The sequence below is a fragment of the Stigmatopora argus genome, chromosome 24 (assembly GCF_051989625.1).
Source record: "Stigmatopora argus isolate UIUO_Sarg chromosome 24, RoL_Sarg_1.0, whole genome shotgun sequence".
Classification (NCBI taxonomy): domain Eukaryota; kingdom Metazoa; phylum Chordata; class Actinopteri; order Syngnathiformes; family Syngnathidae; genus Stigmatopora; species Stigmatopora argus.
In genome coordinates, this window is record NC_135410.1 from 3,723,032 (window position 1) to 3,748,051 (window position 25,020).

Consider the following 25,020-nt stretch of genomic DNA (forward strand, 5'->3'; position numbering starts at 1 on the left):
GCCCTGCTCCCCTGTTGGCCCAGGGCTCGCTCCATTCCACCTACCCATTCTCAGTTCTGCCATCATGATCACCAAGCTTCTTTATAGCGATAAGGCCAGCGATGTGTTGGGAGAATGGGAAAGCAACTCTACCATGACAATTGAAAAACATACAGGAAGTGTATTGTGTCGGACCTATGAAAACACATTTTGGTTGATAATTAATGAATGAATCCGAAGGATCAAATGAACATCGAGATACAATCATGGTATTGTAGGTTATTATATTACATTATCCAGGGTAATGATTGTCATATGAATATAGGAAACTAAATGTAAAAAAATATATTTAAATGGTGTTGTAGGAATGACGTTCCACTTCATTAATGCATCTTCAATTTAGAGGGCATTAGTCACAAAATTTTGTGAGTGGCAAGTCAACCCGCCTTGCCTGCTATGTCTAGAGAGGACAGTCAAGAGCAACACTTTTAAACGCTATATTTAGTGGTACCTCAGAATCCAGATATAGGAAAGGCATTTTAGACATAAATAGGTAGGTAATAAGTAAGTTAATAAATAAATACATGAATAAATATATAAATAAGCATGTTGCTGAAATATATATACACACACACACACACAGTTGTGGTCAAAAGTTTACATACACTTTTGAAGAACATAATGTCATGGCTCTCTTGAGTTAACAGTTATTTCTACAACTGTGATTTTTCTCTGGTGATGTATATATATATATATATATATATATATATATATATATATATATATATATATATATATATATATAAAATTTAAATTTACTTTCAACATTAAGAACATATTATTATTCAACGAAAGAAAGCAGTCTTTAAATTGAGAGTGATGAGCAGTATTGCAGGGCAAAGGGAAATGAATGAGGTTATTGATTTTTACTATAATTTGGACAAAGTCGGCGGGCCGGATTAAAAAGCCTAACGGGCCGAATATGGCCCGCGGGCCGTAGTTTGAAAAACATGTACACACACTCCAATACGAGCGAATCCGGGGGCGGGGCGAGCGAGCGAATCCGGCGACGAGTAACATGTACAGACACGCCAATAATACGCAATTTTTTGATGATTTTGATATTAGGTATTTAGATATTAATGCTCTTACATTGTCAATGCAATTACAAACTCACTCTCTCTCTCATGATTATAATTTTGAGAGCGAGAGATTACCTGGTTGATCGCGATATTTAGATATTAATGCTCTTACATTGTCAATGCAATTACAAACTCTCTCATGATTATACGCAACTTATTGATAATTTTGAAATTATTTATTTACATATTAATGCTCTTACATTGTCAATGCAATCACAAACTCACTCTCTCATGATTATAATTTTGAGAGCGAGAGATTACCTGGTTGATCGCTTTCAACAGTAAACTCTCTCTCTCTCTGTCTCATGATTATAATTTTGAGAGCAAGCGAACCCGGCGATGAAACGTCCCTTCGACGAAATGTCCGGCGGCGAATCCGTCGACCGAACGTCCGTTCGACCGAACGTCCGTCCGTTCGACCGAACGTCCGTCCGTTCGACCGAACGTCCGTCCGTTCGACCGAACGTCCGTCCGTTCGACCGAACGTCCGTCCGTTCGACCGAACGTCCGTCCGTTCGACCGAACGTCCGTCCGTTCGACCGAACGTCCGTCCGTTCGACCGAACGTCCGTCCGTTCGACCGAACGTCCGTCCGTTCGACCGAACGTCCGTCCGTTCGACCGAACGTCCGTCCGTTCGACCGAGCGTCCGTCCGTTCGACCGAACGTCCGTTCGACCGAACGTCCGTTCGACCGAACTGTCCGTCGGCCGAACATCTTCCGACGAAACTTCCGGTCACGCATACATACACATAGATGTACATGTATACATACGGTAGGTCTTAACACTCAGCAATTTGTTTTGTTAAAGAGCCTGACAGCGGATGGGAGGAAGGATCCGCGGTAGCGCTCCTTCCTGCAATGAGGCTGCCGTAGCCTATTGCCTCGGAGGGACTCCACAGACTCATGCAGGGGGTGTGAGGTGCTGTCCATGATGGACATCATCCTGGTCAGCATCCTCCGCTCTCCCACTTCCTCCACAGAGTCCAAAGGACAGCCCAGAACAGAGCTGGCCCTCCTGACCAGCTTATTCAGCATGTTCCTTTCCCTCTCCGTGCTCCCGCATCCCCAAAAGACCACTGCATAAAACACTGTAGATGCCACCACAGTGTCGTAAAAGGTCCTCAGCACTGTCCTGCACACTCCAAGGACCGTAGTCTCCTCACTAGGTAGAGGCGGCTCTGGCCCCTTTTATACAGGGCATCTATGTTTGTGGACCAGTCTAGTTTGTTGTTGAGGTGAACACCCAGGTGCTTAAAATTCTCAACAATTTGGTTCTTCTATGCCAGGTGTGGCCAAGTCCGGTCGTCGAAAGTCCCAATCCAGTCTGTTTTCCATATCACCCTCCTCTACCACACCTGAATCAAATGATCAACTCATCAGCAAGCTGTCCAGAGGCTTCATACTGATCCCGATTATTTGATTCTGGTGTGTTGGTGCAGGGAGACATGGAAAACAGACTGGATATGGGCTCTCGAGGACCGGACATGGGTCACCTTGTAGGTTAAAAAATAATACAATGACATGGATATGTATTCCAAAATGTATTTTTTACAGAAAAAAATAGCAGTAACTCATTAGCAAGTGAAGGGGTGTCACGTTCATTCCTAACATGGCATGAACAATAACTAATTATGACACCAATAATTTAGCAAAATGTACATTTAAGGAGTTACTTTTTTTGATAAGGTTGGCTGGGAAATATCCATCTTTCTGTCATTAAAATTTTTCTCAAAAGTATATATAAAAGCCTTAAAATTCACTTGTTCAAGAACCCTGTCGAAACCCATTGTGGATTGAAACCTCAATATCAGAACTATTAAGCCGACCTGCTAAGCACTCTGTCTCCGTGTCGCCTATGTATTACATGTCCTTTCTACTCACCGAATATCCCATAGACGGAGTTTTCTAATTTATTTACCTACTCATTTGACAGTTTTAAGATTACTGTTAGGTAAGATCCTTATACTTTTCCCTTTTTTTCATAATTTACATTTCATTGTCAGATGCTGAGAACATGCTCCCTTCCAGATCTCAGTCGGGTATTCAGCTCTGAGCAGGACTGCGTCATTGTTCCAGAAAATAACATTTCTTTAGATGGTGACATAGAGAATGAGGACCAGTCAGAGACGGAGGAGTAAGTCAACCTCACAAATGAAACGCCTACTGTTGCCACACACCATTAAAATCAGTGTATCAATCAGCATTTTTATCGTTTTTGAGCAGGGTTTTTTTCCCTCACTGTTTGGCACAAGTTTATAATTAAATTAATCCCAAATTCCCTGGCTACTGATTCCCAAAGTGAGTGTTCTCATTTGTGTAAATACACTCATCTCAACTTCTCTCATTTTCTGAACCGCTTTATCCTCATTATGGTCACAGGGCTGCTGGAGCCAATCCCAGCTGTCTCCGGGCCAGAGGCGGGGGACACCCTGAATCCCTGGCCAGCCGATCGCAAGGCACAAGGAGACGGACAACCATGCACACTCACACCCATACCTAGGGGCAATTTACAGTGTCCAATCAGCCTATTATGCATGTTTTTGGAATGTGGGAGGAAACCGGAGTACCCGGAGGAAATCCACGCAGGCAAACTCCACACAGATGGACATGACCTGGATTTGAACCCAGGACCGCAGAGCTGTGAGGCCGACACGCTGTAAATAAACTATATTCTAGTTTTGTTAAAGTGAGATTGGCTCGCAATCTTGTTTACCCTAGAAAACTGGTAGACCAGTTTTTGGAAGAAAACAGCCTGTTTCTATACTCTGGTCACAATGACAAATTGTAATTTTCATTTTTGTATTTTGGAAGTGCAGTTGATGACTCTAGTATTTGTTCATTTAAAAAAAGAGTCTGTAGGTGGTATTGGTTATTGGTTGCCAGTGCCGCTGAACCATATTAGCCAAAGATGTCTAACTAAATCCACAAAGGAGAAGTGGGTGCCTGATTTATTTCCAAACGAAACAGCAAAAACAGTTTGACCGATTAGGTTTTTGCTGAAAAACAGCAACTGGCAGCAATCAACTGATTATACTTGTAAGAGAACAGATTGGTGTAGAGGTGTTGTCTAAATTTGTTGAAAGGAAAACCTGCACCCACTTGGCCTTTTGTGGAATTGGTAGATACTGCATTGTGTGAGCTACCCAGTGGTCAAATGTTACAAGTACAGTGGTATCGCTATTTACGAAATTATAATTGGTTCCAGAAGTGATTTCGTAACTTTGAAGCATATTTTACATTGAATTAGGATAATTCGTTCCACGATCTTTAATTTATGTCTCATCTCATCTTCCTCTGCTTATCTGTGGTCGGCTCGCGGGGCAGCAGCTTCAGCAGGGAAGCCAAAACGTCTCTCTCCCCAGCTACTTCATCCAGCTCTTACAGGAGGATCCTAAGGCATTTCAGGGACAGTCCGGAGACATAGTCTCCCCGGCGTGTCCTGGGTCAGCCTCGTGGTTTCCTCCCGGAACACCTCACCAGAGAGGCGTTCAGGGAGCATCCTAATCAGATGCCCAAGCCAAGTCATCTGGCTCCTCTCGATTCAGAGGAGCAGCGGCTTTACTCCGAGCCCCTCCCGGATGAGTGAGGTTCTCACCTCATCTCTAAGCAAGAGTCCGGACACTGTGCAGAGGAAACTCATTTCAGATGTGGGATCTTGTTCTTAACTGTTATGACTGTTAAATAAAGAGCTTTGCCTTTCGGCTCACCTCCTTCATCACTGCAGACGCCGCACTGATCTGCCTATCGATCTTCCGCTCCATTTTCCCCTCACTCGTTATCAAGATGCCATGATACTTAAACTACTCTACTTGGGGAACAACCTCATCTCTGATCCAAGAGGGCATGCCACCTTTTTTCGACTGAGGACCATGATCTCAGATTTGGAGGTGCTGATTCTCATTTACGACCGCTTCACAGTCAGTTATGAATCCTTCCAGTGAGAGTTGGAGTTTGCGGCCTTATAAAGCCAACAGAACACATCATCTGCAAAAAGCAAGGCTGCAATACATAGGCCACCAAATTGGACCCCCTCAATGCCACGGAATTGGTGACAGGGCAGCCTTAGCAGAGTCCAACCCCCACTGGAAATGGTTCCGACTTACTACCCACTACGCAGATCAAACTCTGACACTGGTCATAGAGGGATCGGACCCCACGTGTTAGGTGCTGAGGGTATAGAGCTGACCCACTGTTCCACGGCCAAGACGGATCGCAAAAAAAAAAAACTCTCCAAACTAGAACAGAATATTTTCTCAATAGGAGTCAGTAATGTACTCAGTAGCTCTACCATTCTTAATCACTTCAAAAATTTGTTTGGGCCTACTTGAGACAAGTGTTTCCCAGAGGCTAATCGGATCATTGTTCCAAATGATAAAGCTTGCCTCATGCAGGGTACCAACTTCTATAAAGTTCTTTGACCAACGTTAAGAGGATGGAACCTAATTTTCTCGGATTTAAATCAAGGTGACATGCAAGATGGTTCAAAACAGTGATGTTACATTGCTTGACACGTCCTCGGTCAAGCGCGCATTGTCCTTTTGTAAAACCCAACTGTTATCACCCAGACGAGGGCCTTCAGTCATGAGAGATGTCCGCTGAAACATCTGCATATAACAAGCCGCTGTTTGACAACCTTCCACCACCTCAGATCGTGATGGACCTCACTCCACTGTGCTGGGTATAAAACATCTCAGGTGGGATCAACTTGACGTATATCAGTAATGTTGGACACAATATTGACCAACAAGGTTAAAAAAAATTCTCATTAGAGAATAAAACATTTTTCCACCTTTCAATGTCCCATGTTAGATGCTCCCTGGCAAAGACTAATGGCAGTATTGTTGATATGAAGGAGATGATGGCTTTGTATCAGTCTTATGCTTTTGAAACCCTTTTCCCACGCATGCCGTCTGATGGCTATTGCGCTGCAGTCGGTAGTAATCACCTTAATTTGGGTCGAGGACAGTGCAGGTGTAGTCTACCACTTTACTGAGTGTAGAAAACATCTCTGGTGGGATTTCCTTGTAATGCCAGTAATGTTGGAAGCCATCTTGACCATTGAGGTTACATTTTTTCAGAGATTGAAACTTTTTCAACCTTTCAAGGTTTGATGCTCCTTGACAAACTCTAAATAGGCAGTTTTGTGGTGCTGAAAGGGATAGGGTCTTGGAATTGTTTTTTTATTTTTATTTTTTAAATTATTCCTATTTTTAATTTGAAATGGAAGGAGTACCAGAACACTGCAAATATAGCGAGACTCGGTCATCACTCTAAACTTTCACCTCGAACAAGGAGAAGACTGATCAGAGATGCAGTCAAGAGGCCCGTGATCACTCTGGGTGAACTGAAGAGATCTACAGCTGAAGTGGGAGAGTGTCCATAGGACAACAATCAGTCGTACACCACAAATATGGCCCTCTTGGAAGAGTGGCAAGAAGAAAGCAATAAAAATATCCATAAAAAGCCTAATTTAAAGTTTGCCACAAGCCACCTAGGAGACACACCAAACACATGGAAGAAGGTGCTCTGGTCAGATAAAATCAAAATCAAAATTTTTGGCCACAACGCAAAACAATATATTTGGCGTAAAAGCAACACAGCTCATCATCTGAACGCACCATCCCCACTGTCAAACATGTTGGTGGCAGCTTCATGGTTGGAGCTTTCCTTTCTTCAGCAGGGACAGGGGAGATGAATGGAGCAAAATACAGGACTATTCTGCAAGAAATCTGTTGGAGTCTGCAAAAGACCTGAGACTGGGACGGAGATTTATCTTCCAACAGGACAATGATCCAAAACATAAAGCCAAATCTACAATGGAAAGGTTTACAAATAAACGTATCCAGGTGTTAGAATGGCCAAGTCAAAGTCCAGACCATCTGTCCATCCTCACTGAGCTGAAGCTGTTTTGCAAGGAAAAATGGGCAAGAGTTTCACTCTCTCGATGCGCAAAACTGATAGCCACATAGCCCAAGCGACTTGCAGCTGTAATTCCAGCATAAAGGGCGCTACAAAGTATTAATGCAACAGAATACAACCGAATATATATTGCATGCCCCACTTTTCAGGTTTTTATTTGTTAAAAAAGTTGAAAATATCCATTAAATTTCATTCCACTTCACGATTTTGTCCCACCTGTCTTTGAGTCTTGACTAAAAAAATGAATTTATATCTTTATGTTTGAAGCCTGAAATGTGGCGAAAGGTTGAAAAGTTCAAGAGGGCTGAATAGATTCAAGGCACTGTACCACGTTTACATACAACCTCATTACAGCTTATGCATTTATTTGAGTCACGTCCGGCTCCATATTGTAGCAGCAAGGTAAATTCAAATTACTGTATCTTATAAGTGTATGTGTATGTAGTGAATTACACTTCCATTCTTTCTTCAAAAGGTTTAGCTTTTAAACAGTACAGGGTGTTCATCAATTAAGGTTGTCACTGTCTTCTGCTGGTAGATGTACATCTTTTGCCTATCTCTACAATGACTAGTTTGATTCTAACTGACAAGTTTACTCATCTTAAACATTGAAGGAGTTAACGAGAGCAACATGGTCTAATAGTTGAACTCTGACATGATCCTTAGTGTTTATGATGATGACGGCCTGCAGGACATCAGAGCATCCATGGAGCGACTGCTGCAAGAAGAAAGTGAGTTAACGGACAATCTACGACATGATGGAAAAGGAGACTTAAATGGAAATGCAAAAGTTGTCAAAGACAATTACTTCTTTAACCAGATCATAGTGAAACTTAAGCAAGACAACAATCAGATGGCTCTAGTTAGTGATAATGCTGACAAATATAATGACAATGAGGAATGCTCAAATGCTGATAAAGAAGCAGTAGAATTGCTCATCAATGGCATGGGAGAAGAAAACCACACTAATGAAAACCGGCTTCATGAAGAATGGCAGTCAGGTAACTTATCACAATTTTAATGAGAATAGACGTGCATTAAAATCCATGAATAAGGTTTCTATCTTGGTAAAGACGGTGTATTTTTTTTTCCAATTCGTGAATCTTTTCACCTATAGATAACAGTGAGGAGAACCACGAGGGAGAAACTGAGCTTTATGATAGCATCTACAGTCGCTTGGAGGAGCATCGTTTTAATTTGGAGCAACAGATTGGCTTTGAGAAGTTCATTGATGCCTACAATAGAATAAAGGTGTGTATTTTAGACATCAATATCCCCCATCCAGGCTGTATTTACTTGTCAGTTGTTAAACATGCAGTATTTTCTTGGGTATAAATATAATAAGTTGCGGGGATAAGACGAATGTCCACCACTACTTTTTTCTGTTCACCCATATTAAAGTCATAAAAGAACCAAACTTCATGAATGTTTTTTGTAAGTTGCGGGTAACCAAAATAAACGTAACATGTTTTGAGAACCTCTTTATTCAAACTATTGTAGTGCTACCAACACACCGTACAACAGCATTACAAGCTGGCTAAGTGCAGTGGATGGTGCTCAAAGAGAAGCATGTTTTCATGCTAACACTAAGGTGGATGGTGTCTATACAGTGAAAATCATCTGCAACTTTTTCCAAGGGTCTGTTGTTGTTGTTTTTACTGAGTTTTAAAACAAAAATAATTCAAAAAATAAAAAAAATCTGAATGGTTTTACAGTTACGGGGGCAAAATTCCAACAAGTTGACTTCCACAGAGAAGGGGAGGGGAATCAACTAATTACAGTTGAAAGAGAACAGGGCTCTCCTGTACTCCTACTATCACAAGTTTTTACACACTAATTAAATGATGGATTGTAGTCAGAGTATTCAAAAATAAATTAACAAGCATTACACAGATATATAACAATTGAAATTTTACATTCTAAATAATTTATCGAAAGTTATACCTCTTTATAATTGAAACTGATGACATACAGTTGTGGTCAAAAGTTTACATACACTTGTGAAGAACATAATGTCATGGCTCTCTTGAGTTTCCAGTTATTTCTACAACTCTGATTTTTCTCTGATAGAGTGATTGGAACAGATACTTCTTTGTCACAAAAAACATTCATGAAGTTTGGTTCTTTTATGACTTTAATATGGGTGAACAGAAAAAAGCGATCAAATCTGTTGGGTCAAAAATATACATAGAGCAGGGCTAATATTTGGTAACATGTCCCTTGGCCATTTTCACTTTTAGTCGCTTTTGGTAGCCGTCCACAAGCTTCTGGTTGAATCTTTGACCACTCCTCTTGACAGAATTGATGCAGTTCAGTTAAATTTGATGGCTTTCTGACATGAACTTGTTTCTTCAGCATTGTCCACAAGTTCTCAATGGGGTTTAAGTCAGGATTTGGGAATGCCATTCGAAAACCTTAATTCTAGCCTGATTTAGCCATTCCATTACCACTTTTGATGTGTGTTTGGGGTCATTGTCCTGTTGGAACTCCCAACTGCGCCCAAGACCCAATCTTTGGGCTGGTGACTTTAGCTTATCTTGAAGAATTTGAAGGTAATCCTCCTCCTTCATTATCCCATTTACTCTCTGTAAAGCACCAGTTCCATTGGCAGCAAAACAGCCCCACAGCATAATACTACCACCACCGTGCTTGACGGTAGGCATGATGTACTTGGGGTTAAAGGCCTCACCTTTTCTCCTCCAAACATATTATTATTGCTGGGCATTGTGGCCAAACAGCTCGATTTTTGTTTCGTCTGACCACAGAACTTTCCTCCAGAAGGTCTTATCTTTGTCCATGTGATCAGCAGCAAACTTCAGTCGAGCCTTAAGCTGCCGCTTTTGGAGCAAGGGCTTCCTTCTTGCATGGCAGCCTCTCAGTCCATGGAGATGCAAAACACGCTTGACTGTGGACACTGACACCTTTGTTCCAGCAGCTTCAAATTCTTGGCAGACCTGCTTTTTGGTGATTCTCGGTTGAATCTTCACCCTCCTGACCAATTTTCTCTCAGCAGCAGGTGATAACTTGCGTTTTCTTCCTGATCGTGGCAGTGACAAAACAGTGCCATGAACTTTATACTTACAAACAATTGTTTGCACTGTTGCTCTTGGGACCTGCAGCTGCTTTGAAATGGCTCCAAGTGACTTTCCTGACTTGTTCAAGTCAAGGATTCGCTTTTTCAGATCCATGCTGAGCTCCTTTGACTTTTCCATTGTAGCATTTGTGGGCGTTTGCATCCAATGAGCCTTATTTAAATGGCCTCATAATCACTCACAAGAAGTTAAGAGGCCATGCTATGAAACTCATTTCACTGACACAACTTTCTAAGTCACCAAAATTGCTAATTCGTGTTGCTGTATGTATATTTTTGACCCAGCAGATTGGATCACTTTTTCTGTTAACCCATAATAAAGTCATAAAAGAACTAAACTTCATGAATGTTTTTTGTGACAAAGAAGTATCTGTTCCAATCACTCTGTCAGAGAAAAATCAGAGTTGTAGATTTAACTGGACACTCAAGAGAGCCATGACATTATGTTCTTCACAAGTGTATGTAAACTTTTGACCACAACTGTAAGGCACATGTGTCAAACCAATTCGACTAAGGGCCAAGTGGGTGCAGGTTTTATTTCCAATGGAAACAGCACACAGTTTGACCAATGCGGTTTTTGCTGAAACAAACAGCATTTGTCTGCAATCAACTAATTACAGTTGAAAGAGAACAGATTGGTGCCAAGGTGTCATCTTCATTGGTTGGTAGGAAAGAAAACCTACACCCACTTTCTAGAATCGGTGAAACCTGTGACATAAGGGAATGATCCGGCAAGGGGTATATGACTCATTAGAAAACAGCCCTTGAGACACTTTGTCTGCGATGAGTTGGAATACAAACTTGAAAGTGGGTCAGAGAAGGAAGTACAATATCGCGGCTTCACTACATTGCAGATTTTTTTCTGGGAGAATTTGTTTTTTAATTATTATTTTTTTGTAAGTTCATAAAAATGTGAATATCCAAGCTGAAACCCAATCCCAGCTTTCTCCAGGCCAGAGGCGGGGGACAGCCTGAATCGGTAGCCAGCCGATCGCAGGGCACAAGGAGACGGACAACCATGCAGACTCACACCCATACGTAGGGGCAATTTAGAGTGTCCAATCAGCCTACCATGCATGTTTTTGGAATGTGGGAGGAAACCGGAGTACCCGCAGGAAACCCACGCAGGCCCTGGGAGAACATGCAAACTCCACACAGATGGGCATGACCTGGATTTGAACCCAGGACCCCCGTGTGCGGTCGATTGGTCGCCGGTCTTTTGGTCACCGGTCTTTTGGTCGCGGTCTTTAGGTCTCCCGGAAGTTTGGTCGTCGTCTTTTGGGTCGCCGGTCTTTGTCGCCGGTCTTTTGGTCGCCTGATCGGCTGCTGCCATCTACTGTCAATTTATTAAATAGCAGATGGTGTTTTTATTGAAGCAGTCCAATGAACCTTCATTCTCTCTGGGAGAACTTGCAATGTTGAAATACTTTAGATTAGATGGTCATTTTTATCAAACAAATAAAAGTATTAGTATACTTTTAGTTAGACAGTATTTAGATCGTTTCAACAGTATTTAGACTCTAAATCAGGGGTCTCAAACTTGCGGCCCGCGGGCCAACTGCGGCCCTCAGGACGATAATTTGCGGCCCCCGTCTTAATATGAAAGATTAATGTTCGTGCGGCCCGCAAAATTGATATGAATGACACTTGTGTTCGGAGCAATGTTCCCTCTAAGCTGCGCGCGTGCGCAATTGCGCACTACTCTCGTCTTCTCTGCGCAGTAGCAATCATATGGCGCGCAGTAAAAAATAAAAATCGATTTTTTTTTTTTTTTTACCCCTTTCCCCATGATGCCGCCGTTTAAGTGGCAGCCAGTGGCAGTAGCTCTGTCCACTCATGTTTTTCGTGTTTTACAGCATGTTTTACATGAAAAATTAGAGGGAACATTGACATGCACCTGCTTGTGGCAGGTGTGATACTGGTATGCCCATAGCGAGCAATGATGATGTCGTGACCGGATGATTCGCCTAAAGACGTTTCGCCGACGGACGTTTGACAGACGGACAGGTCGTACTAGTATTTGTTAGTTTAATGATTAAATACAAATACTAGTATTTGTATTTAATCATTAAACGCTGTTTTCAGCTGGATTTGACCGAATTTGAGAGCATTTTGAGCCGTTTGGCGAATGGACGTCTATAGACGTTTTTTTGCCTCCATCGCGATATCATCCAGTATTTGTATTTAATCATTAAATGCTGTTTTAGGATGGATTTGACCCGATTGCTGTCATTTTACGGCTCGGTTCTGCTACATCTGCCTGCCCAAGAGTGCTTATTCCCGGACTGCCATGCCCGCCCAAGAGTGCTTATTCCCGGGCTGCCATTGATGGTAGACGAACATTGATTTTTACTATAATTTGGACAACACCGGCGGCGGGCCGGATTAAAAATCCTAACGAGCCGTATATGGCCCGCGGGCCGAGGTTGAAAAACTTGTACACACACGATCCGGCGGGGCGAGCGTTCGAATCCCGTTTCGGCGAAACCTCCGTTCGGCCGAATGAACATTCGGTGGAACGTCCATTCGGCGACCTTCTGTCTGTCAAACGTCCGTCGGCGAAACGTCTTTAGGCGAATCATCCGAGTACCGATGATGTCGCTCACACTGGTACTCAGTGCGCTCAGGGAGGTTGTCTTTCTGCTCAGACCAACAAAAAATTAGAGGGAACTTTGGTTCGGAGCTGTCCAGTGCCTCGCTCACTCACTCATTCATTCCTCCAATCAGCTGGGCGGAGGAGAAGCCGTGAGGCCGATCACTCCGCTCGGCGCGCACACTCCTCCGCTGCTCTCAGCATAGAACTGAATGAGGCGCTATGATCCGTGATCCAGCCTGTGTCAGTGTCTGTAGGGGTCCGCGATTGAAACGGAGAGCGAAAGTGCACATGCGCCACAAACCCGCGCGACTGAATGTGAAAGATCAACCCGAGACTCATTCCAAGTGGAAAAACATATTACAGAGCCCCAGAGATGTCTCTTTCAAAGCCTGCCGTGAAGAGAAAGGTCGGTGATGAGCACAGACAGTTTCAAGAAAAGTGGGGAGTGCAATATTTCTTTGTTGAACACAGGGGCACCCCGACGTGTCTCATTTACACTGAAAAAGTTGCGGTGCACAAGGAATACAATTTGAAACGTAATTGTACTACGAGACATGCTGAGGAGTACGAAAAATACCAGGGAGATGAGAGAGCCAACCAGGTTGCCAGTCTTAAAACACGTCTTCTGAGGCAACAGGATTTCTTCAAGAAGGCTACCAAAGACAGTAATGCAGCAGTCAAAGCTAGCTACGCCGTTTGTGAGTTGATTGATCCTGTGCTAAGTGATCCCAAATGGCTCATGGACTTGGCTTTTCTTGTTGATATCACACATGAGCTTAATGTACTGAACAAGAAGCTACAAGGCCAGGGGCAACTTGTCAGTGCTGCCTATGACAACGTGAGAGCATTCTGCACTAAACTTGTTTTATGGAAAGCCCAGCTCTCTCAGACAAACCTTTGCCATTTCCCAGCATGCAAGCTCTCGTGGATGCAGGCACAACATTCAGTGGTGAGAAGTATGTTGAGGCCATTTCGAAGCTACAGGAGGAATTTGATCACAGATTTGCAGACTTCAAGACACACAAAGCCACATTTCAAATTTTTGCGGACCCCTTCTCCTTCAAATGGAGCTCATTGACCTGCAGTGCAACTCTGCACTCAAAGCCAAGTTCAGGGAGGTGAGTGGAGAAGCAGACAAGCTTGGGCAATTTTTGAGAGAGTTGACCCCCAGCTTCCCTGAACTTTCCCGAAGGTTCAAGCGGACCATGTGCCTTTTTGGGAGCACATACTTGTGTGAGAAGCTCTTCTCCACCTTGAACTTCAATAAGTCCAAGTACAGGTCCAGACTTACTGATGAGCATCTTCAAGCTCTACTGAGGGTCTCCACTGCTTCCTCCCTCAAGCCAAATGTGACTATGTGAGAAGAAGCGCTGCCAGGTCTCTAGCAGCAAGGAGTAGGCAAGAGAAGCCGTGTTCAGAATATTTCATGTTCAATGTTCCATTCAAGTTCAGAAAGTTAAAGGTTAAAGAGCTGTTAATACAGACATTTGAAACGGAATAAAAATAATTCATTTTCTCTACTTGGCCAGCCAGTGTATATCTACTGTATGCTCATTAGTATTATTTGGTTTTGTATTACTGATTGATTTATTTTTTAATCATCTTTAAGTTAATTTATTTAATTCATTATTTTTTGTTAAAAAATAAAGATATTTGATAACGTTGGAATGTTTTATCAGTGCTTTTCTTGTAGAAATCCTGATGCGGCCCAGTCTCACCCAGACTCGGCCTCTAGCGGCCCCCAGGTAAATTGAGTTCGAGACCCCTGCTCTAAATACTGTTGAAACGATCTAAATACTGTTGAAACAATCTAAATATCTAATATCCAAATATCAATAAGAGCACTCATTTAACACATCAGCTACTGCCATCGACTGTCATAGGTGTCCAATGAACCTTCATTCTCTCTGGGAGAAATAAGAGCACTCATTTAACACATCAGCTGCTGCCATCGACTGTCATAGGCGTCCAATGAACCTTCATTCTCTCTGGGAGAAATAAGAGCACTCATTTAACACATCAGCTGCTGCCATTGACTGTCATAGGCGTCCAATGAACCTTCATTCTCTCTGGGAGAAATAAGAGCACTCATTTAACACATCAGCTGCTGCCATCGACTGTCATTTTAGCTCCAGTATTTGTATTTCATCACTAAGTGCTGATTTTACCGCATTTTAGTGCATTTTTGGCACTTTTGCGAATGGTCGCATATCGTCGCATTTGGTCGCGCCGACTTTTATCGCTGTCTTTCCCCCGGGAAAATCACCCCCAATTAATGTCTGATAAGCTCCAGTATTTGTATTTAATCATTAAATGCTGTTTTAAAAACTATTACTCCGCTTTTGGAACACTTTTCTGGGCATTCTTAACCATTTTTCTACCTTAAGAGAGATTCTCCCATTCATTCTCCCAGAGAGAATGAAGGTTCATTGGACGCCTATGACAGTCGATGGCAGCAGCTGATGTGTTAAGAGTGCTCTTATTTCTCCCAGAGAGAATGAAGGTTCATTGGACGCCTATGACAGTCAATGGCAGCAGCTGATGTGTTAAATGAGTGCTCCTATTTCTCCCAGAGAGAATGAAGGTTCATTGGACGCCTATGACAGTCGATGACAGCAGCTGATGTGTTAAATGAGTGCTCTTATTTCTCCCAGAGAGAATGAAGGTTCATTGGACGCCTATGACAGTCAATGGCAGCAGCCGATGTTTTAAATGAGTGCTCTTATTTATATTTTGATATTAGATATTTAGATTGTTTCAACAGTATTTAGATCGTTTCAACAGTATTTAGATCGTTTCAACAGTATTTAGATCGTTTCAACAGTATTTAGAGTCTAAATACTGTTGAAACGATCTAAATACTGTCTAACTAAAGGTATACTAATACTTTTATTTGTTTGATAAAAATGACCATCTAATCTAAAGTATTTCAACATTGCAAGTTCTCCCAGAGAGAATGAAGGTTTCATTGGACTGCTTCAATAAAAACACCATCTGCTATTTAATAAATTGACAGTAGATGGCAGCAGCCGATCAGGCGACCAAAAGACCGGCGACAAAAAAGACCGGCGACAAAAAAGACCGGCGACCTAAAAGACGACGACCAAACTTCCGGGCGACCTAAAGACCGCGACCAAAAGACCGGTGACCAAAAGACCGGCGACCAATCGACCGTGTACCCAGGACACCAGAGCTGTGAGGCTGACGTGCTAACCACTCGCCACCTACATTAATCTTAATTCTGCTATTTGTTTTTCACATTTCAGGCCATACGTGATGATGAAGATGACAATATTGACCTGGGCACCAGTTTGGCATTTAGCATTTTGGGAAATGAGCACCAGCACCTGTATCCAAACATCCTTCATTTAGTGGTGGCAGATGGTGCATATCAAGAAGGTCAGTCAGTCACAGGTCACCTTTAGAACTAAAGGAAGGAGATAAAAATGTCAAATCTACCCAAAATATGTGTTATTAATCTTTCAGCATTCAAGTACTATGTAGCTGTGAAACACAATTTTTGGGTAATGTGATGGAATTGGGGAGATTTTTACTAGCAGCAATTTGAGGGAGAAATCAATGTCATTATGTAACTGAAGATGTGTTGCCTCAATCCTCAGTGCCATCTGTACAGACTGATACTTGTGCCATCAGAAATATTATGTTTCTTAGTTGAATAGGAATTGCGGAAAATTGGATTTGAAATACGTAACTTGAATATCAGTTGTTTGATATTAATTATTGCAATAAAAAGTGTTAATCATTAATCTTCTGTCCCACTCATCATCACAATTGTCACGGGATGTTGGAGACTATCCCAGTTAGGTATGGACAGTAAGCGGGGGTACACCCTACCTGCATGGGTTGCCAGGCAATCACAGGGCACAAGGAGACAGACAATCATTCACGTACATACTCATCATACCTGAGGTCAATTTACAGTGCTCAACTTGCCTACCATATATGATTTTTGAGATGCTGGAGGAAGACAGAGGACCTAGAGAAAACACACAACGGAGAACATGAAAGCGCGACAAAGGTTGGCTGTGTTAACCACTAATCTGCTATGTCGCTAAAAATATTTAAGAATAATTTAATTTGAATATATTAGTTTGAAACTGTATTAAAAAGGTGGCCTAGTGGGCGAGTGGTTAGCATGTCAGCCTCACAGTTCTGGGCTCAATTCCAGGGCGTCCTCGCTGTGTGGAGTTTTTATGTTCTCCCTGGGTTTTCGTGGGTTTTTACTCTCGCAAAAACAGGCATGGTAGGAAGGTTGAATACTCCAAATTGTACCAAGGTAGGAGTGTGAGGGTCAATGGTTATCCGTCCCCTAGTGCCCTACGATTGATTGGACACCTATTCAGTTTCCTCTCGATATAGAGAAAGGGCAGCAGGCACGGTGACAGAGTAGGTAGCACTTCCAACTCACAGTTCTGAGATCAAAGGTTTAACCGCCTGTGGATTTTTGATTTTCTTGCGTCGAGTTTGCATCTTCTCCTTATGCGTGCATGGGTTTTCCCCGGGCACTCTAGTTTTCTCCCACATCCCAAAAATGTGCATGGGAGACTAGTTGCACACTCTAAATTGTACTCATGTAACAGTGTGGGCGTGAATGGCTGTTTGTCTCGTACTCTTAAGCGGTATGGAAAATGAGTGAATGAATAAATATTATAAGAAATGGCAAAAGAACATGGGGGATGTAATTTGAATTTCCTTCCCTCTCCTATGGGCAGCTGGGGAGCTCTTCTCCTGAGCTAGAGATTCAATTTGAATCGGGACATCTGAATATAAAAAAATTATAAAGGACTTTTTTGGTGTAATTTTTGAATTGCAGTGTGCCATGATAATTGAGTCTTTATATTCAGTTTGAAGTTTGCAAAGCAAGCTGCTTTTTACAGCTTAGAACATCTCATTTTTCATTTTCTGAAACGCTTAATCCTCATTAGGGTCACGGGGAATGCTGGAGCCAATCCCAGCTGTCTCCGGGCCTGAGGCGGGGGACACCCTGAATCGGTGGCCAGCCGATGGCAGGACACAAGGACCCACACTCACACCCATGCCTAGGGGCAATTTACAGTGTCCAATCAGCCTACCATGCATGTTTTTGGAATGTGGGAGGAAACCGGAGTACCCGGAGAAAACCCACGCAGGAGAACATGCAAACTCCACACAGATGGACCTGGATTTGAACCCTGGACCCCAGAGCTGTGAGGCTGATGTGCTAACCCAGTTTAGAACATATAGATTAATATTCACTTTTTAATGCAATGATTCAAATCAAACAATGCAATTCAAGATTACGTTATTCAGATACAGTTTTATATTTCAACTATTAAAGTTTACCAACTCATATTCAGTTTCGAAATTCAGATTTTCTTTCTGATAGTACAAATATATCTGCCTATTCACCAAAGTGAAACTTTAAAAAGTGTGTCATAGTAACACTGTTAAAAAGGACCTCATAAGTCATGCGGTCTTTCTCTCAGCCGGCAGTATGTATAAATATGAAATGGAGGTGCAAGTATTTCTATTTTTGTGGTACATTACACCATTTCATAAGCATGTCTTTTTTTCCCCTTTTTTTTCTTTAAGGCAACGATCTTCCTTTCAAGCAATAGAGCCAATCGCAGCCCTGACAATTTGCATTCAATTTGTCAGTGTATGGACAAGCCTGGATGATGAATAGCTTAATTCTCACTAAGGATGTTGCTTTAACACGGAGTACTAAAACTGTTGAAACTTTCTAATAACCAGTGATTTAATTTTGTCTTTTTGGCTATTTTTTTCAATAAATTAAATGATTTCAGTGATTTATATAATTAAAACCTCTCATAGTTTAACATCTCTTGAGCATCTTACCCTATTTACTCGCATATAAGCCCCTTTTGTCGGACAAAAATATGATGAATGAATCGAGGGTACGGCTTACATGCGCATAAAAACACGCCATGCAAAAAAAATGAAATTGACGGCGCCGCAACACGATGATGTCAATTCAAAATGGCGTGACGTCACGACGCAGGGGAATTCGGCCGATACTTTCATTTATTTCAAAATAGAAAAGATAAACAGATAAAAGGCTAAAAGTTTATTTTCACGTCTATGAATGAAATTCAAGAAATAAAAATGTACGTATCCTGTATAAAACATGAAAAAACTCGCGTTCTCGTCACTGCTCGCTCGGGACACATCCATCTTACCTAGGTCCAGGAGAGCCATCTTACCTAGGGTGCTGGCGTATAAACCTGGTTAAGCGTGCTTTGACTGGCCAGAGGCGAGTAGCCTTGATTTTGAAATAAAACAAATTTCAACTTTGATTGTTATAAATGTCCTGTTTTCCGTTGTTTCCATTAAAAGGCAGGTTATATCCTTCTTTTTGTTAAGGCACCTAGGCTGACAGCTTGGGGTCCTATAGATGTAGTTTGAGTTGTAGTCTTTAGTAGAGAGCACCGCGAACGTTTCCAGTGGAGTTTGATTCAGTGTTCATCAAAGTTGACCGGAATGTGTTGTCAAAGAATAATGCTCTACATTGTCAATTACTTGGAATTGATATAAAAGAAGCTGGAAGAATCATCTGTGTGCCTTTGTCTCACTCTCTGACCGTAGTATCTGAGGTGTCCGATCGCTATCAAAGAACATCGCAACGCTAAGCTAATTCGCTAATATTGATTTTTTTTTCATTGTATTTCTTGTTCAAAAGTGACAACTATTGGAGTAATATGAACCATTGAAAGAATTGAGATATTTTTACATTAGAAGCAATATGGCTGCCACAACATCTTAATCTGTAATTTTTGTAATTAGAAAACAGGTTCTCATCCAGATAGACTTGTTTCTCCTTTCAAATGGAATAATTTGATATTTTGCATTTACAAAGACAGGCATATTAACTTCCTTATGATATTGACCCAAATAATGTGCTTTTGATTCATACAGTATCTCAGAAATACCACTTGTGATGATTGTTCTTAAGATTTTCCCTTCAAATTAACACATTTGTACTCCCTATTAAAACCATGAATATGGAGGTTATATATATATATGTATGTATATATATATACATATGTATATATATATATATACAGTGGTACCTCGTCATACGACCGCTCGTCATACAAAATGCTCGTCTTACGAGGGAAATTTCGATCGAATAATTCGCCCGTGATGCGGTCAAAATTTCGTGATGCGACCAAGCCAGGTGGCCATGGCATTTTTTTTGCATATCTTTCGTGTATAATACTCGTGCACACAACGCCGACAGGCAATGGCACTCAGAATAAAACTTTACCCACAATCAATACATGGGTAAGCTCAGCTGCTGCATTTCCTGTTATTTTTTTCTAATACGAGAAGTATTATATTACTTCTCGTTGGCTGCTCATAAGAACATCAGGCACTGGCTCGCAACAGCATCCCCGGTAGCAACTCTATCATAGGCGGCGTTCGAGGGGATGCGAACACAGATGCTACAAGCTAAAAGGAGCCGCTAGCCAGCGCCCCCGAAGCTCCCATGATCAGCGGAGTGATCGCTGATAAAAGACTGCTGCTCGTTGGCTGCTCATAAGAACATCAGAGGCACTGGCTCGCAACTCCCCGCAATAGCAACCACGGTAGCAACTATCATAGGCGCCGTTCGAGGGGATGCGACCACAGATGCTACAAGCTAAAAGGAGCCGCTAGCCAGCGCCCCCGAAGCTCCCATGAGCAGCGGAGCGATCGCTGATAAAAGACTGCTGCTCGTTGGCAAGTGGTCGTGCGTTATCCGATTGTGAGGACATTTGTGTGCATCATTTTCGGAATATTTTGAAGGGAAAAGTACGACAGCAAACAGCCCATCGATAGCGAACGTGAGGGTGGAGTGTTTGTTCCGTTTACGACTGCGTTGTGTGGAAAAAAAACCTGAAGCCCCCCGCCCCTTTTGTGCCCCTCTCCCCTCGGCGAAATCCGCCCAATTTTAGTTAGATTAAACACTTTATTTCTATTAAACCACTAGTTATGTGTTACTTTGTTAATAGATGGGGAATTAGAAGAAATAAAACATTTTTCCAATCCAATATCCTGTTTTTGGGAACTGTTAATGGGAAACGTCCGCTCGAGTTACGAGAACCTCGTCATACGATCTCAGTCTCGGAACGGATTACGCTCGTATGTCGAGGTACCACTGTATATATATCAGTGGCAGGCCGTCAGGGCCTTCAAGGCCTTCTCTGCTGGCCTAAGAAATATCTGAATCATATGATATTTTATCCATCAATACTTATTATTCCAAATGGTCTGTTAGCTTCCTTTCATTGCTTTTCCCCCTGGTTGCACTGCTTCCAGATGTGTGTTTTCATATTGAAGCATTTAACCAATCACATTTCAGCCATTATTTGTTGCCAGATCAGATCTGCCTCAAAGCCTTCACAATCAGTTCTTGCGGGCTCTGCTGCATTAAACTAGACTGTTGCTTTTAACCAATCAGATTTCGAGTTGGCAACCCCACAATGATTTTTCATAGGCGTTAGCATTTTGCTGGCTGGGACATGTCATTGCTTTCACAAACTATGATTGGCTAGTAGGCGGGCCAAAGCAGTACCTGAGGCAGCCGAGATCGCAAACTCCACCCACAATGGCCGACAGAAGCAAAGACAAATGGATTCTGTTTGCTCACAAAGCTATTTTCCAGACGGACTTTTCCAGCAAAAAATGGACATCATTAAGAAAGGGCGGTCAACTCCGAAGCTAGCAAGCCTGTTACAGCCGGGAAAATGGTGTGTGGGGCACTTTCAGTGCGCTAACTTAGCTCCACAAGCAAATAGTATATTGTTGTGTTGATTTAAAGCTATTTTCAAAACGGACTATGCCGGAAATATGACAGGACAGGCTAGACTTTCATCATTAGCTTCGATGGTGATAGGAAAGAAGGAAGAAAGAAAGGAGGATGGATATTGTGTAAAAAGGATTTTTGGTGAGTAAAATATGGCTATATTCCTAAATAATATTTCAATTTTGGGCCAAGTTCTGATATCTGAAAAGCTCCAGTGTTTGTATTTAAGCTCCAGTGTTTGTATTTAATCACAAAATGCTGCTAGGAAGTGGATTTTACCCCAGTTTAATTTTTGGCGTTTCACCATTGACGTCCATCGCTGTCTTTTCCCGAGAAAAATCACCCCCCTGGCTTGGTTGTAATGTCTCAAAAGCTCCAGTATTCGTATTCAATCAATAAATGATGCTAGGAAGTGGATTTGACCTCATTTTAGTGCATTTTTTGTCATTTCACGTATGGACGTATCGACGTTCATCGCTGTCTTTTTACCGGGGAAATGATACTCCGGGCCCGGTTCTGATGTCTAAAAAGCTCCAGTATTTGTATTTAATCAATAAATGCTGTTTTCGGCTGGATTTTACCCCATTTTCGGGCAATGTTTGCCCGTACGCCATTGACGTTCATCGCTGTCTTTTCCCGGGAAAATCACCCCGTGGCCTGGTTTTAATGTCTGAAAAGCTCCAGTATTTGTATTTAATCATGAAATGCTGCTAGGAAGTAGATTTTACCCCATTTTTGTGCATTAATTTATTGATTATTTTTATGTGTCGCAGCGGTAGCTGCAGTAGAGGTTTTATTGCCATAAAATAGTTTTTGAGGGTTGGATTGATACGTTGAAGGCGCTACCAGAAAATGCAACTCCCGCCACTGATATATATATATATATATATATATATATATATATATATATATATATATATATATATATATATACACACATACAGACGCTCCCCTACTTACGAACGAGTTAGGTTCTGAGCGATTGTTCATAAGTTGAATTTGTTTGTAAGTTGCTCAGTGCTATATTTTGTATTATAATTTATGTTTAAGGCCTATATAAGTATATTGAAGGTTTATATAAGTGCATTTGTATGTTTAAGGCTTGTATGGCATCATTCAATTGATTTGCAAACTTTGTGCAACGTTCAATATTTGGGTCCTGCTGCTCGATCTTTATGTTTATAAATGGTACTGACGGTCGAACGATTCAAGTTGTATTCGCGTGCAACGCTCACCACTTTCTCACGCGCATCAAGCTTCGTTATTATTGCCACTCATTTCAAATGAAATGGCTTGCCTCTTCTTTGCACCTCCCTCAATAGAAGCCTTTCGCTTTTCACCAACCATATTGAATAATGGATGCACGAGATATTTAATGATAAAAATGAAAAAGGTTCTTTGTGCACTGGAGTTACGTTCACGCACTTCCGCACTGCAACGAACTGGGCAGAGGAAGGTAGATGCTGGGTGAGCTGAGCTCTCACAGCGCCAGGCGTCGGTATTAGCGGCGGAAAGAAGCACTACTCGGAAAAAGGCGCGCAATACAAAATTGAACTTACGAACATGTTTCGACATAAACGCAATTTGCAGACATGTTCGTATGTACCGTTGTTCGTAACTCGAATGTTCGTAAGTAGGGGAGCGTCTGTGTATATATATATATATATATATATATATATATATATATATATATCTTTTTATTATACTTTAATATTTCTTAATACATTCTTTTTACTTTGTACTTTATACTTTTTGCTTTAATATTTTTACAACTTTCTTTGTTCTGTTACCCTGGCTTCTTTCTGCTACAACACCTCAATGCCGCTAGAAATCCCGAGCTGGACAAAAGTGCCGGTAAAAGATGCGACGCTTCAGACCAAGCATTCCATCTATTATTATGGGGAATGTGAGATCCCTCCCCGATAAGATGGAAGAGCTGTCGGCGCTTACCAGGCCGGAAACGGAGTCGAGGGGTTATACTCTGCTACTGTTGATTCTCCAGCTTTAGACTACTGAGGGACTGTGCGGATAAGCTTGGAAGAGTGACTCTGCATATTTTCAACCTCGGTCACAGGCTGCAGAAGTTCCTCATCATGTGGAAGACTTCCTGTGTGTGGTTCCAGTTTTATCCAACTCTACAACGTTTTTTTCTTGAGTCTCTATCCATTTTTGCTACTGCAACCAGGATGGCACCGCTCAATTGGCAGCCGGTAGCGTCCGCTCTTGCTTGTTTTGTGTTTGTTAGGTTCACCAATAATAGGCATTCCCAAATGCACGCACAAATAAAGAGACAGGACAATCCTCTGTGAAATTCTTGCAAGAGAACCAAACCGACTCGTCTCTATCCAGGTTCATTCTGGCGTTATACGCATCTTTTCCCTGTTTATTAGCTTCAAGGACCCTAGTTACAATGGACGTCTCAGCTCTCAAGGGAGGGGCGGGAAAATAGGAGTGAGAAGTCAATAGTCAAGGACGCCAAGTTACAATAGAAGTTTTAGCTCTCAAAACAAATGAAGGATCTTCTCCACATTCCAGCAGTCCAAGAGGATTCAACCTTCCTGTTGTTTGGACAACCGTTAATAAGCTAAGTAAAGCAAAGCGTTCTTCATTACGAGAAATTATATAATAATGTAAGACAAATAACCCTAACATTCCCCCCTGTTATTATATATTTGTACGTAATCCCATAATCAAATTTTATGACAAATACAAATACACTCGGGGGAAGTCCGTTGTCTCGATCTGAAAAAGGAAGAACAAAATCATTCTCGTTTCCAATTTCTTTTTTGGACATTGTAATGGATGTTGTTGACCCTATTCATATTTTTATTTGGCGTAACCCAAAGAAAAATAGACTCCTGCTGCAATTTGGCAAACCAGCCCATAAGTCAGATCGCCATCCCTCGATAAGGCTCAACGTCGTCGCACAGTGGAAAAATTGGCTTGCCTTTCACTGCTTTAGAACAGGATAGACACTGTTTCAATATTTTTCCTTTTCTTAACAAGCAGGACACGTTTTTTCTTTTGTAAAAACACTGATAGGTTCACCAATAGGGATTGCCAAATGCACGCACAAATAAAAGAGACAGAAGACTCATCTGTGGTGTTCTTGCAAGAGAGAATCGAACCGACCCGTCTTAGTCCAAAGTTCATTCTGCCGTCAGATGCATCTCTTTGCTGTTTATTATCTTACACCTTAGCTCTCAAGGGAGGGGTGTGAAAATAGGAGTGAGAAGTCAATAGAAGTTTTAGCTCTCAAAACAAATGAAGGTCCACCGGATCTTCTTCATATTCCAGCTGTCCAACAGGAGTGACCTTCCTGTTGTCTAGGCTAACTCAGGAGCAAGCATTTACACGGTTGCAAGCAGATGTACTCTACTTTTCTAATGTTAATAAGCTAAGTGAAGCAAAGCATTCTTCATTGCAAGCAAATATATAATATTGTAAGACTAATAATCCTAACATTCATAGTAAAGCAAAGCG

The 25,020-nt window shown here is 41.8% G+C and overlaps 1 protein-coding gene across 23 annotated transcripts in view; it reads left to right on the forward strand.

The window, feature by feature from the left end:
* nek1 (NIMA-related kinase 1) overlaps positions 1-19,301 on the forward strand; it is an 81,372-nt gene extending 62,071 nt beyond the window's left edge. For 19 of the 23 annotated variants that reach the window (XM_077594675.1, XM_077594674.1, XM_077594685.1 and 16 more), the window contains 5 exons: positions 3,126-3,256; positions 7,708-8,042; positions 8,159-8,292; positions 15,995-16,127; positions 18,321-19,301. In XM_077594675.1, coding sequence (XP_077450801.1) covers positions 3,126-3,256; positions 7,708-8,042; positions 8,159-8,292; positions 15,995-16,127; positions 18,321-18,346 — 759 coding nt within the window. In that variant the 3' untranslated portion in view covers positions 18,347-19,301. Of the gene's footprint in view, positions 1-3,125; positions 3,257-3,345; positions 3,421-3,501; positions 3,779-7,707; positions 8,043-8,158; positions 8,293-15,994; positions 16,128-18,320 lie in introns of those variants that run through there. The other 4 variants (XR_013298453.1, XM_077594692.1, XM_077594693.1 and 1 more) reach the window with 4 other exon arrangements.
* Positions 19,302-25,020: the final 5,719 nt, after the last annotated feature.